The 15,042-nt window shown below is 41.3% G+C and overlaps 1 protein-coding gene and 1 non-coding gene across 2 annotated transcripts; both read right to left on the bottom strand.

Moving 5' to 3' along the window:
• Positions 1-1,145: 1,145 nt before the first annotated feature.
• Positions 1,146-3,488, bottom strand: LOC123187718 (transcription elongation factor B polypeptide 3). The gene is made up of 8 exons (XM_044599646.1): positions 3,271-3,488; positions 2,599-2,775; positions 2,383-2,517; positions 2,205-2,283; positions 1,941-2,009; positions 1,772-1,847; positions 1,652-1,696; positions 1,146-1,520 (listed from the first exon to the last, which is right to left on the bottom strand). Exons 2-8 carry the CDS (start codon positions 2,764-2,766, stop codon positions 1,373-1,375), a joined length of 720 nt encoding a protein of 239 aa, XP_044455581.1. The 5' UTR covers positions 2,767-2,775; positions 3,271-3,488; the 3' UTR covers positions 1,146-1,372.
• A 7,409-nt stretch (positions 3,489-10,897) lies between these two features.
• TRNAE-UUC (transfer RNA glutamic acid (anticodon UUC)) lies at positions 10,898-10,971 on the bottom strand. The gene has a single exon. It is a non-coding gene; the product is annotated as a tRNA-Glu (tRNA).
• Between the last annotated feature and the right edge of the window lie 4,071 nt (positions 10,972-15,042).

Genomic DNA, 15,042 nt, shown 5'->3' with positions numbered 1-15,042 from the left:
CTACTCTGAAACCAGGCTTTTAAATCTAGGCCGATACGACCGATATATAGGCCGATATATCACTTTTGGGGCTCTACCGGTATAAACATAACATATCATTTGGTAAATATCATTTCCCAAACATATCGTCCGGTAAGGACCAAAATGTCGACTGATATGTCCGATATGTCCACCGGTATAGAACGATACGTAGATGACAACAATTTTTTTTATTAGAAAGCAGTGAAATAGCATTATGCGTTCACAACTTCATTATATATTATCAAAGTCATGCAGAATGTTTTGTACAAATGCATATATATCGTATTGTTTTTAATCATGGAGTAAGGATTTTGTGAGTCCTTCCTTATTAGTTTCTATATCAACAAGTTACTAAACTAGGAATCTAAAAGTGTTATGTTAAAGCATTGAGATCATACATTTTCTTTTACTAAAAGTGAATGTTTTGAACAAGAATAATGAAAAAAAACTAGACTTGGTTTCTCCGATATATCACTCGATATCCGATATCCGATATGTCGAAGCCAAACCGATACGAACCCGATATCCGATATTTTGAAGCTTGTCTGAAACTCAATGTCATGTTTATTGTTTCTGCTTGCGAAGGCTGTGCCAGAAGTTGCAGAAGCAAAACCATCCTCCAGACCTGGGCTCTGTTCCATCAGAATTCAGAAAAGAGCATTGACCACCCTCTACTCTAATATGCATCTTCTCAATCTTCAGTACCACTGACAGAGCTTGGTGGACTAGCTAGCTGTAGCTGGGCAAATGGCTGCAGATATCTTGATCAGTATGCATCACCACATTTTTATTTGAACAAGCTTTTCACCATTTTCTACTCTGAAATACATGCAGCAAGTACTACTACTTATTAAGGTTGGTATTGTTTTAGACACTGCCAACACTCTGAACTCAGATGGAGACTTAGTTCGTCAGATACTGTTTCACGAACAAATCGATAAGCTAGCTGCTGATATATCAAATCAAATATTCAGAAGCTTCTGAGGTCAGAGTATCAGCTGGCAACACGAAGGGGGAACTGAATTGTTCTTGCAGAATTAATTGGCAGGAGAGCTCGAGATGGCAATTGTTAGTAGTTAACTCGTCATGTGCCATTATTACTGGATTTCTCATCAGAATCACAATTCTTCGAAGCTCATGCATTTCAATGATTTGATTGAATCTAATTTTGAAAAAATGTTTGGTGCAGATATTGTTTGCTCCCCTAAAGATACAAGTGCTCAGCTGGGGCAACTACAAACAAGACTCTTCCCTGTCTCACAAAGACTTGTTGAATGTCCACAGGAACTACGATTTCCGCGCAATCATGGCGAACTCCACGGTCACAAGCATGATGTCATGGCAGTGGCCTCTAAAATTTGGGTCTGGTGTTCTGCTTTTGAATGGGCCTGTTCGGACCAACTGGTTTGGTGATGGTTATCGTTGAATTAGGTCGATGAATTGTCGTCGTCCTCGATGTCTGTTCGCTAGGAAAGGTCAGCCTTGCTGGCTGTGATGACCTGTAAATTCAGAGCCAAAGTTTACTGATACAGTGTGAAAGGTAGAAACTGCAAGGGATTGAAGGAACAAAATATAGGTGATATTTGTGACAAAATTGTGCAACATGAGAGCGCATTGCTGTGTGACAAACCTTGCAACAGTGTTCCTTTGGATAGCAGCTTGCATTTTCGCCCGACTGTAACAGAAATAGTGTGTTAAATTAAACGATACTTTGAGCATTTATGGGCATCATTCCGAGAGTGATAGTCACCTGTCAACCTCCATCCTTGCCTTTTTCAATATAGGGCTCTTGTAGCTGGAGTTGGCTAGGCTGCTGGATCCACTTCCTGTCAAGATTTGCATATTATCAGAAACTGGAAAAGTGGAAAGTGTAGCATACTGCTGGCGAGAATAGAGCAGAAAAAGGGTCAGGAAATCACCTCCCCAAAAACTTCTTTTGCTGTTCGGTGGGATCTTCGTACAAACTTTAATTTGTTTGCTCTGTTTCGCTGGATAAAAAAGAGACAGAAAGTAATATCGCACATGAGTCATACTGATCGTGAATCATAAACCAGGCTGTCAGAAAAATGATTAGATGTTACATTTCTTTCTAAACCATTGTTTTTTAGTTGCTATATGCTGTTTATAGAATATAAATGTTGGTACGTTATAGGTGTCATGCCGTACCCAACCGATCTACTTACCAGCGTTTGCTGCTTGATATTTGTTTTTCAGCCCAGCCGACATTCTTGCTTCAACTTGCTTTTGCTTTTCTGTTCTTGCCTGAAAACGTATAGGGTCAAATTATTTCAAGAATGAAGGCAACATAAATTTTACCGAAACAGATAGCAAGAAGAGAAAACAACTAGAGAATCATTGTACCTCAAAGAGTTTCTTCCATTTGTAACGCACCCTGTTCTCCTTCATTCTCTTGATGGCAAGGTTCATATTTTCCTCACCGAACTCGCGCTGGAAGAATCTCTTCCACAGCACATCTGTAACGTCGGTAAGGTCCGCCTGTCGGAGCAGAAGAGTAAAAATCACAAACACGTCCTGATAGATGTGCAAAGAAGATGAGTTGCTCCGCGAGAAGCATACATGTGTGCAACTCTCGATGTGCCTCAGCTGCTCCAAGGTGCAGTGGGGCAGGATTCTCTTGAGCAGCTCGTCAGGCACGATGTCGACGCTGTTGAGGGTCCTGAGGTTGTCGACGGCGCTCCGGATGCATAGGTCCAGCAGACTCAGAGGTTTCCTTCCAGGCTCCATCTTTGCCTCCTACCAGAGAGAACAACTCGCTGCTTATCACAGAAATCACGTGTACAGAATCCTGTTGTAATAAAAACTAAACAGAGCATTCCACTAACAACGCTGCTATTTTTCCTGACAAATAGGCCGACATGATAGGTTGCAAATCAAAATTCCTCTCTCGTTTGACAGAACAACAAATCATCTCTCCAGAGAAACCCGTCAGCCCAATCCTGAATCTTCGATGAACAGACACCCTAATCGCTCCGTTGAACTACATACTTTTTTCGGAAACGTCCGTTAAACTATAATTGCTCAAGCGAAGGGGCAATCTTTACATCTAAGATTCAGCCTGCAACTGGAAAGGAAGGAGTAGAAAAGAAATCTAAACAGAAAATTGGCCAAATCAAGGAGCTACCTTCCTTGGAAGAATCAAGGAGGTTATCTGAACAGAAACTCGCCAAATCGAGGGGCGACAAGAACTACTTTCCTCGGAAAACTACCTATCTGTGTACGGGGGCTCACCAGGCGAGAAGGGCCCCGGACGGCGGCGACTCGGGCGGCGAGGCGGCCTGCGACGGGCGTCCCCGTCCCTGCTCCGGCGCCGGCTGAGCTCGTCGGCTTCGATCGAGGCGACAGGGGAAGGAATAATCTCGGATCCAGGCTATATCGGGGAGCAATAAAAAGAGAGAAGAACGCGTCACCGTTCTGCAGTCGGGGAAAGGGGACCGCGGCCGGGTCGGATCAGGAGCCGTTAATCGGCTGCCACGTGTCCGGGGTCGCGGCCGTCCGATCTGTTAACGTCATTAATGTTGGAGACGGCTTCCAATGCTTTCCATTTCCGTTATCATTTGCATGTTTTCCTCCTTTTTCATAGCTCGGGGACTAGAGGTGATCCGTGAGACCTTCACCGTCATGTTTTTTCTTTGAGGGAAATTTCGGTCTACTACTTATCATGGTATGGCAGTATGAGAAACACGATAATAATAATAATTGCATTCATGATCATAGACCATTTAGCGACGACTACAAGCGTGATTTCGTCACCATCCCTCCCTCGTCAGAGTCGGGCCTGTTGTAGTAAACGGTCGGAAAGTCGTCGTACTATGGCCCAGCGCGTCAGAACAACAACAACAATTGCCAATGAAGAGAAGTACAGATCGGAAGAATCCAACCTGTAGACACAATAACGAAGCATGGATCAAAGCAGATCCACCGAAGACTAGCACCGACCGAATCCCGCAAGATCTGCAGAAGGCACACCTCCACACACCCTCCGACGATGACACATCATCAAAACGAGGGCTAGGCGGGAAGAACCTTATTCCATCTTCAAGGGGACACCACCGCCTCGTCTTCCTGAGCAAGACATAGGCCCTAAACGAACTCACAAAAACACCTAAAAAGGAGCAAGATCTCTCCCACTGGCAAGGGTCGGGGCCATCGCGTCTCCATGGCCCGTGGGGCCATCGGAGGGCCTAGCTTCAGGGTCATTTTAACTCCTTACTAAATGCTATTGTAAGATTGTGGTGGTTATTTCCCTTACAAAAAGATTGAGATGGTTATTATTAATTATTATAAATCACAGTAGCACAAGTAGTAAATAATTTATCAGTTTATAGCTAAGATAACTCGTGTACCTTCCGATGAACTCCTATGTTATCTCCTACTCCAAGGTTTCAGACAAATGATTTCAGTTCAACACTCTCCCAAAATTAGAGACTATGTATCTCATTTTTCACCCTACATCTAGGGAGAGAATAGGGTCTCCTCCCTCCCGCCCAACCTAATAGCCACCAACCATAATGAAACTTTCCTCCCGCCATCGCCTCAAAGTTTGTTAGAGCTTGCCAACTAATGTATGCTATTTTTTCATCCCTTTTAATGTGAAAAATAAGAAGAAAAGAGTACAAGTGAGGTTTTGGGGAAAAGGGGTGGGTGAGCCCATAAAAATGGGTCCCCGAAGTAGGGAGCCCCCCCCCCAAAAAAAGGTGTTTTGAAGGGAATTTGGGGGGGGAGGGTGATTGGAGCTGGTCTTATTAATTGCTCCAATTATTAATTCTTCAATAGTTTTTAGTTAGGTTTTGTGCTTTATAATGCAGAGTATAACATCATGGAGCATAGGATCAGGCTTACACATAAGGAGATATGCAAGAAAGTTAATAGATATGGTTTATCTTTTTTTGTTTAACGTGAAATCAGGAGGATATATGAAACATGCCCACAATTTAAGTTGTTTTCGCATACATACATTGTTGTATTAAAAGTCCATGGTGGCTATTTTAACTAGGTACATTCTTATTTAATAATGGGTTGTCATGCATACCCTACACGCTACAACAACCATACAAAAGTATTTATTCTATGGAAAAACAAAGACTCATATACATGTGTAACTACATAATAAGAAATTGGTATTGTAATCCTTGTTATCAGATGGTATGTTGTCTTATTTGAAATGTGCAACACATTCATCAACAATGTACATTGGTGATATCTTAGAGTTAAGGCATGACAGACTAGACTGAATGACATGAACATTAAGATATTAGTAAATCATGTCACATTCTACGTTTTACTCTATATTTAAAAAACATGAAGATATTTGAGAATGTTAGTTTTACCACATGGAATTCTAGTGTTGTAATATAAACAAAGCATACAGACTTGCACAACATTGATTGTTCTTTAGTTCTTGAAATATAGCAATTCAAACATGACAAAAAAAGACATATATGGCTACATAAAAACATTCTATAAGATAACTGAAGGCCATATTGTATCAATCATAGGACTACGATGATCTAGCATACTATATAATCAAAATGTGTGGTGTATCGGTCATTTGAACTTATGAAAACTCTCAAAATTTAGTGCTAGATTTGCACTCTTTCTCTTGAAGCTATCATAATAATGGCTTCCCATCACCTTACTAATTCATGATTGGAGATGTCATAAATTTGAGGCATGGTACTTTGAGATTATTACACTTAATGTTGATCAGTTATGGTCTATGTACTTTCACTACATCTACATCAAGACACCCCGCAATAACTAGTCTCACATATGAGCTTCAACATTTCTGTTGTGTAGCGATCAACAACATCTGAGTAAGTGGCTAACAATATGTTTTCTACCATGATAATCAAACCCATTGAAATGAAGCAACATGTACGTGTTCATAGTTAATCTTCTACAAGATGGAAGATCTAATCTTTGGTTCAAAATTGAGGAAATAAGAAACCGCCCTTTCACTTATTGTAATTTGTTCGGTAACCTGTATAGAAAATAAGCGCACTTCACTTTCATTTAATTCAAGCACACAAATGCTCAATTGTATGAAGGCGAAAAATTGCAATACCTTTGGTTATGTCTATTTGACTACTTACCACTAGCCTCATCCCACTGCCTTGCTTGTGGTCTCACCGCTCCTTCAGGGAATGAGGGAGGGGAGACAAGGAAGAAGCCAACAGCTTGTAGTCTTGTCGCCCCCATCCATATGCCCCCTACAATCGAGAGCCTACCATGCCAGCGTCGAGTATTCTTCCTCTTGACTCGTGATTTCCCAAGCGATTGAATTGAATCAATTGGGTCATGTTTGGATGATGATTGTTGACTCAGTCGGTACTACCTGTTCAGCCTAACCCAATAAGTCCATAGCCTTCAGGAAATGTTTTGCAGCCCACACTCCCACAAGCCCAATAAAGCTTCATGGCTCTACCTTATTCCTAGTTTCTTTCTTCCACCATGACCGACAGTTTAGACTTTAGAGTAAGGTTTCCATGGCGGCGTTGTAAACCTGAACTTTTTTCACGAATGCACAATATATCTTGGGTAAAAAAAGAAATAAAAATCAAGGCATAAGGGACTCCTTACCGAGTTCTCCCCCACTTCGAGGGTAAGATGTGGGGAGGGGGTTGTGCGGCCACATAACCCACACACCCTTAAGGATGACCCTGACCAGAAGCCAGCGTCGACGGCACTGCCTTCCCTGGGAAGGAGGCCCAGGCGTCACATGCCCTTCACCAATTTCCCAGGGTTGAACCCGGGGGTCCTCCGCTCGCTTTACAGTGATGCGACGGTTGCACCACCATCTGGCCACACCCGTGTGCGCTCTAAAGAGACAAGGAGCCCAGGATGGAAAGGGGTGGGGATGGGAATGGCAGCAGCAAGAGACATCGGCGGGGAGGGGCATGGGAGCGACGACGCGAGAGATGCAAGAGAAGAAACGTGTGGCGGCGGCAGGAGGTGGAATGGAGAGATACGAGGGCTAGGGTTTCTACCGTGCTTCCTTTTATTTACCCCTTGTTTGAGAATCGAACGGCTATTGACTGTCAAAGAAAGATCGAACGATCAAGATAATTTAGGTGAATTAGCATGCCTCGCTTTCCTCCCATTCCCCTAGTTATTACCGGTGGGTAATTATGGAAATCTCAAGCTAATGACTAATTGTTGTCTATGCATGCTCACTGAATTGCCATTCTACAAGATGAGCATGACTAAGATATTGGTGCTTCTTAACGTCTTTTGCTAATGGGCATGTAATGTGTTTTAATGTCTATATTGGTCGAGACACACATTGCACACACATGTTTGCTGGTTAGGAAAAAAAAGCAAATGTATCTTGATTAAATTCGGAGACCAAAAATCGCAAACAAAAGGAGGAACCCCATGAATGCATCAATCTACATAACCATGGGCATGTGTGACTTGCCAGCGATGGTCATGCTCTGGAGGCCTCCTATGCATGTTAGCACTACAATCACCTCATCATGGACATGAGACATAGATAAGATAAGAGACAAAGGGAGCTACTCAGTATGGTTAGATCACATTATGATGATTAAGGCCGAGCACATGATGGTGGAACCCAGCTCGTCACTATGTGTGACGGCTTTGTGGTTGGGCTCCAGCTCGCACTAGTGTGGAAATGCTTACAAGCAATCTTAGTTAGTGGCACTCCACTTTTAATCCACACCACATGTATTTTTTCGAGATACTATATAGCTACCACTCCTCCATCTAAATCCTCTATCTAGATAACTCTCCTTCGATCCCCACGCACCCACAACCTATATACATACGATTGACTTCTCCGCCTCGATTTGTCGAGGACTAGCTCAGTCATCTTCATATCTCTAGGTCATGCTGAAATTTCCGTTTCATCAAATTTCTAGCACCCAATTTGTCCAATTTTTAGCAAAGGTAATGCTGAGATTTTCTATGACCTCACTGATTATATATTTTCCTTATATCCTTGGAGGTAGCTTGATCGATTGAACAATATGGATCGTGTTGGTGTAAAGGTTTTCCCCCTGTGTTTTGGAGATTGTTGTCAAAACAGGCATGGAATGATTTGTTTGCTAGTGCACACAGAGATAAATAGTCCAAGCAAGCCCGAGGAGAATGATGCATTCAGTGTAAAGTTCGAAGAACTTCACTAAAGATTATCTGCATTGCAGAGAAGGATGAGCTACATTTTGAGAAGACATGAAAGCGAGAAGAGTGTATCAAAGAATTGACCCCTTAAAATTATTGTTGACATGAAGCAATATTTTTTAGGTTCATCTAAGGAAAAATGACTTCAGTCTAGAAGATTGAAGGTGAAATGAAGACGTAGCATTCCTTTCATTGTTCTTCTTTCTCTTATTTGAGTCACAGGACATCTGTACTATTAAGAGGGGTATATGTTCTCGATGCTTAGGTCTGTTGTGATGATTAGCCCAAACCTATGAAAGACTGAGAGAAATCTCTTCGATTACGGATGATTACCTGTCAGCAGAAGCTGTTGTTCTTCGGTGCTACATGAGATATCTTTCGGACCGAGGAGTTAGCATTTCTTGCTCTGTAAGGAATGTTACCGTTGTGCTCAAAATTCAACCGTTGGAAATGTGTCATTCGGTCATTCGCTGATCCGCGTGCCCAATTTGGTCATTTCCCATCAGGGAAGGATGCGGCTATAAATAGCCGCCCTGCTCCAACGTTGTCCATTGGCTGCTCCGCTTGATATTTTTGAGAAGATTGATTGAGCTTCCCCTCTTGAGAGATTTGAGTTTAAAAAACACCGAGAAAAAACCAAGAGCCCAAACTTAGACGGTGGTTGCGCATCACAGTAGATCTGAGTTAGAGTTCTTGTACCTATTACTCTTGAGAGCTGCACACTCTCTAGGCGGATAGGTGTCGGCTTGAGTGATGAAGAGTAATTGTCTTTCACCAAGCAAAGTCTTAGGCAGCCAAGAGTAATTATGGTTTGCGAAGAAGTCTGTCGAAGGTTTTGAGATCGCCGACAAGTATCTACCACGAGTGAAATCAACCGGAGTCTGATCAGCTTCGAGTTGAAGGAGAATACAATGAAGAGAGGTTTGCTCCTGTGTTCGATTACAAGTCCCTCCAACTAGAAGTAGTCCTTTGGCAGAAGGGCGAACTGGTCTACCAAATTCATCTGTCGCCATCGAGCACCACCGGTTCATTCTACTCTACTGCATTTCCTTTAGCAGTTTATTTTCAGCGCTTCGTATAGATAGATATCTATGATCTACTATATCTATCATCTATTACTCTTCCGTATCATCCATGTTGTTTAGTATCTTTCAGTTGGTTGTTCTTAATTAAGGTTGTTTGTTTGTATGCACGTCTCCTTGTTCCGTGGTGTTACTTTGTCATTTAACTGAGTTATGTTCTTAGTAACATCTCACACTAGTTTGCTCTCATCGGGTACTATGCTTTAACTCTTCTTGCTCGCGTCTCTATTTGTTCTTCAGTAGTCTTTCGTATCTCGTTTACTCCCATGCATTCTAATTCATCCCTGTTTGATTTCTCATGTTGTTTTATCTGGTAGCATGCTACATTACCATACAGTGAGCTATTATGCACGAATGATTATAGCATCTTTCCTCAAAAAAATTTCTCAGCTCTGATCTATTAGTCTGTACTTGATCTACTGAAATATTTCCGCTGCTGTGATTGTGTTCGGTTCAAACTTTCGCAAGAATTTTTTAATCTCCGATCCCCCCCTCTGGGCGATATACTCTCGATCCTTACAAATCGAATTATAAACGGGTTCTTCAAGGTGGCGGTGGAAGATATGAATTGAATGGATAAAACAGAGATGTTATGTACTTGTAAGAAGTGCAAGAATGAAGTTTTGATCAACCGTTTTACTTGTCAGGTGAGGATGCACTTGCATGAACATGATTTCATGCCTGGTTATATAGGGTTGACAAGGCATGGTGAGGACGAGGAGGATGTTGTTTCCGACATCAAAGGGACGGCGGATGAGGAAGCGAGAAACCATTTCGACAAAGAGCCGAAAGAAGGGAAGGACCAAGAGGCAGCCGAACATGAAGAATATCATTAGGACGGACAAGAAGGATAGTTGGCCCAACGCTTGTACACAACTGACCCGACAAAGTCGAGTCATGTCATCGTTGATCCATCCGAATTCTTTGACCAATCTGGCGTCGACCCTATGGAAGAAGATGACATCTACAACGAAGAAGGGTACACGACCGGAAGGAGCAAAACTACGTTGCCTGGGGCCTAACCTTCCGTTGAGAAGATTGTGAAACGACGTTGTCCTATTGACTTATGTATCCCTTTAATTAGGATTTGTATCGACCGCACTTATAACCACACCGTAGATTGATTGATTTATGTACTTTGTATTGATCTAATTAATCTACATTAGTTTTATTGTAAATTATGAAAGAAAAATAAAAATAAAAAGGTACAAAGCCACGCCACGCTCAAAAATGCAAAAAATAAAAATTGTTTGCCTCCCAAACGGCCAAGTGTTGGGAGGAAATACCAGAAACAACTCCTATGTTTCATTCTCTCTTCCATAAAATGAGATAAAACATTTCGTACACTCACTTTCATTCTACAATCCATGGAAATCAGCCAAGTTGCTTTTTTGTCATAAACAGAACAAGTTTAAACTAGCAGAAACATTTAGCGCTACATGTGTTTTTTGTATAACTGACAAGAGGCCAGAGCTGCAATTTGGGTATAGTAAAATAAAAAAGGCAGCAACACAAAAGAGCCATATTTTAGTGATATATGATGGTTTTTATATAGTCAGCAAGTGCTGCAATTTGGATATAGTCAAAATAAAAGGCAGCACATCACAGAAATTAGAATAAATAAATAAAAGCTCCATTGCCGGGATTTGAACCCGGGTCGCCTGGGTGAAAGCCAGGTATCCTAACCGGGCTGGACGACAATGGATTGGTGACTAATTATGGATTCTGAGCTCTATACCAGCGACGTACAGTACGTGAGATGTGATATACTAGTTCTATCGCCGTTTCCTTCCACACTCATCTTTTCCTAATAAGAGAAATAAAATAAATAACTGCTTATATCACCGAAACCACATGTACATTATCACCTTCTGCAAAACAAAAATACTGCACTAACAACACACGGCCGCTTCTACACCCCATATGCCGACACTAAAGGCTGCACATCAAAATCCAATTTCGACAAAAAAAACAAATTATCGCTCTGAGCCGTGCCTGATACGACCTTTCGAGGAAAACTCGCCAGGTTCATCCTGATCACTCTGTTAATTAAACTATATAATTGCTAGAGCAAAGGGGGCTATTTCTGTGGCAAGATTCCGCCTACAACTGGAAGAAAGGAAGGAAGAAAGAAAAATGAATCTTGTTCCGATGCCGAAGGAGGATGTCTAAACAGAAATTCGCCAAATGAAGGGGCGACCACCCCCATGTTGTTGGAAGTACAAGGGGTCACCAGGGAGAGAAGGGCTCCGGACGGCGGCGATTGGGGTGTCGTCGCCCCAGTTCCGGCACGGCTGACTCCTGATCATCTTGGCTTCGATCGAGGCAACAGGGGAAAGAATAATTTGGATCCAGCGTGGGGAGAACAAAAAGCGAGAAGAATGTGTCATCGTTGTGCGGTCGGGGGACGAATCCGAAACTGTTAATCAGCTGACGCGTGGCAGGGATCACGACCGTCCGATCTGTTAACAAGGGGTAATACATCTTCATTCAACAGGGAGACTTTCTTAAAAGACTATGTGAGGCTCGCACAGTATAAATGTCAGCACCATGATTTAACCCCCACAATACGACCACCACCAAAAGGTGGTTCTCCTGATGTTGAAGAGTCGTGTCCCGGGTTGCTTCCAAGTTCCAATGCTTTCATTTTAATTATCATGTGTATTCTCTGTCATAACTTGAAGATTGAGGCCGATTTGTGAGAGCTTTCCGATTTCACATGCCATAGCTAAGGTTAAATTCCAAATATTTCAAACATAGACACGCAAATGCATCTGCACAAATGGGCGTACAGTTGCGAGATTGCCATTCATTCACAATGTTTTCATTTTCATTTATTTGTTTTTATTGTCAAGGACTTGGGGCTATTCGTAAATCCTTCACGCTTATGTTAGATTCATACCGAATGTGATTATGACCTTCTTGTGGTTATTCTTGATTATGCCACTGTAGAAAGTCATTGTAACACATGTCATAAACAATTTCTTAGATTGTGCCTTATAGAACTCTAAACATCTCCTTGAGGCAAAAATAAAATAAAATAACTCTAACATCCCCTTGCACTCGTACTCTATCTGGCATTTAAGGATTTTGGATAAAAACACACTTGAGCTATGTCCCTATTGACCCCCCAAAGCAGAGAACCACCCCCCCCCCCCCATCCAGGATTCCATCTCCTCCCTTCTTTCATCTAGGAACAAGGCGCCTCATCACTCCCCTAACCCCAAACGCCACTAACCACCATGAAAATTTTCCTCCTGCCACTACCCTTGGACTTCATCAGAGCTCATCAGAGACTGCCGCTGGAGCTAGTCGGTCGCCGTCCGTTATTTTTACCCCTTTTAATGTGAAAAGGAGAAAAAATAGTATGAGTTAAGGGGGCGGGGGATGGTTGTAGTGTCCATAAAAGAAGAGGTCCCCAAAGTAGGGACGCCCCCTCCTCAAAATGGTTTATGAGTGAAATTTTAGGGGGAAGGGTGATCAGGGTTCCTTTTATTACTCTCCAATTATTAATACTCTACTGACTTTATTTAGAATTAGAGATTTACAATACAGGTGCATAGCATCACGGAGGATATGATTAGCTTACACATAAGGAGGCATGTGCACAAGTTAATACATATGGCTTGTCATCTTTGTTAAGTCTGCAATTATGAGGATAGACCTTGCTTTAAGTTTTTTTAGTGTGACACTGCTATATTAAATACCCTGATGGAACTAGAGTTAGCTATATGTTGGTACCCAGAGTTGAAGTCATATCATCTAGTGTAGTGTTACTTGATGAATCAAAATAAAAGGGAACAAGAGAGAAGAGGATAAATCTATGAGGAAAAGATAGAAGTCACAGAAACAATATAAATTAATGGCTATGAATTAGGAAGATGGCACCTGGCCATGATGATGTGGAAGTTTGGAAGGAAAATGAGGTAGACTATGAAGGAATACTCAAACTCGAAGAAGAGAGATCTAAAAAATGTAGTGCTAGACTGGCACTCTTTCTCTTGGCGTGAGCACTCCACTATCCAAAATAAACGCTTCACCTTGGATGCGGATGTTGAAATTCAACCTTTCTGCCATGGCAGTGGTAGCTTGACTTCCAGTGGAAGTAACTTAGTGTGAAATACCAACGGATATTTCAAAGTAGTGATAAAACATTCGGCTGTGATGTGGTCGAACTTAACATAGTGTACTTTAAGTAAACCTTTTTCCATGAACTTAGAGTAGGTTGTCATCCTACATTCTCCCTACATACTAGGTAGCTTTAACACTCCGTTCCCCTTGCATTCTAAGTATTATCCTAAGAAAATCAAACTATAGTAAAACATTGTCCTCACTTTTGCATTTTGGCACATAAGGTCGGCAAGAATGGAGATGTGCTTTTGGCGCTTACGTTTGGTTCCTTTAGGGTAGTACTTAATTGACCAATTATACCCACCAACATGGAAGGTCTGTGACCTAAAAAAGTTGCCAACACTCCTTGCTATAGTGCTAACAAGCAAATTGGTGCTGGCAACTTCACTAGGTCACACTGCTTCCAGGTTAGTGGGTATGATTTTTTAATTAGGCAACACACTAATGGAATCAATCGCAAGAGATAAAATAACACCTGCATTTTTCCCGATCTTATGAGCAAAAATGCAGAAGTGAGGGCAATATTTTATTATAGACAGATTTCCTTTGGATAACACTTTGAATATAAGGGAACCGGAGTGTAATTATCTAGTATAGAAGAAATTTTAAGATGGCAGGCTACTACAAATTTATGGAAAAAGTTCACTTGAAGTAGAATATGTGAAGTTTGATCCCATCACAATCAAATGTTTCATTACTATTGTGAAAGATCCATGATTTTGCATATTGGGTTACTTTCACCTGAAGTGAAGCAACCGCTGCCAGAGTAGTTAAATGGTTTTACAAGCCTACTAACATCAGATGGAGGGGAAAACGTCACCTTGTACATCCAAGGAGAATTTCTTGCACATAAGGTAATGCTCATAGCATGATCCCTTGGATTTAGGGCTCAACTCTATGGGCCAAGAATGGTGAAAGATGGACCATGCATAACTGTTGTATGCTACCTAATGCTCTTATGTCTCTCTTACATTTTGTCCACACAAATTGCTTGTTACTTTCCTTCAATGATTTTGACGGCGATGACAAAAAAGAGATTGATAGGTACTTACTCAAGGTTGTTAATTGTTACATAATATAAAGGTTTAAGCTCAATGTGAGTCTATTCTTTCCAAATGGCTTGATGTAGAGATAGTGGCAACTATATATGCATTAACTGGTCATCGACCATTAGTGTAAGAATCTCACCTGTGCATGCCTTAAATTTATGACCTCTCCAATGAGAATTGTAAGTTGATGGGAAGCCAAGAGTATGACATCCTTAATAGAAAATATAGTCAAGAATTAGTGATATTAGGGAGTGTTTGGAAGATCTACTCTATCACTAGAGGTATTAGAGAGTGTTTGTAATTTCACTTAAATCTAGTATGCATTTAAATTTTTAATGCTTTTTTGTATCATATGTTATGTTCATCATTTCTATCATGTTTGACTTAATTATATTTCAAGAAACTAGTATCATTTCATGATGTGCAAGTGCATATATTTTTGTTTACGACCCACTACAAGAATGTCATGGGTTTGAATTAACACAATTTCCACTACCTTCATTTATTTTTTGGAAACAGGTACTAAAGCTCACACAAAATTTGACATGATTTACACAATAAAAATATCTTAGTGTTCATAAGTCACTTGCATTCAA

This window comes from Triticum aestivum, chromosome 1A (assembly GCF_018294505.1).
Source record: "Triticum aestivum cultivar Chinese Spring chromosome 1A, IWGSC CS RefSeq v2.1, whole genome shotgun sequence".
NCBI lineage: Eukaryota > Viridiplantae > Streptophyta > Magnoliopsida > Poales > Poaceae > Triticum > Triticum aestivum.
This window is presented reverse-complemented; position numbering and strand designations above follow the sequence as displayed.

Excerpts from the sequence above, each read along its gene's own strand:
- LOC123187718 (XM_044599646.1), bottom strand. The coding sequence starts at position 2,766 with ATGGAGCCTGGAAGGAAACCTCTGAGTCTGCTGGACCTATGCATCCGG. Across the intron at positions 2,518-2,598 it reads ACATCGAGAGTTGCACACAT|GCGGACCTTACCGACGTTAC; the intron begins GTATGCTTCTCG and ends CTGCTCCGACAG. Across the intron at positions 1,697-1,771 it reads GCAAGGATGGAGGTTGACAG|TCGGGCGAAAATGCAAGCTG; the intron begins GTGACTATCACT and ends TTTCTGTTACAG.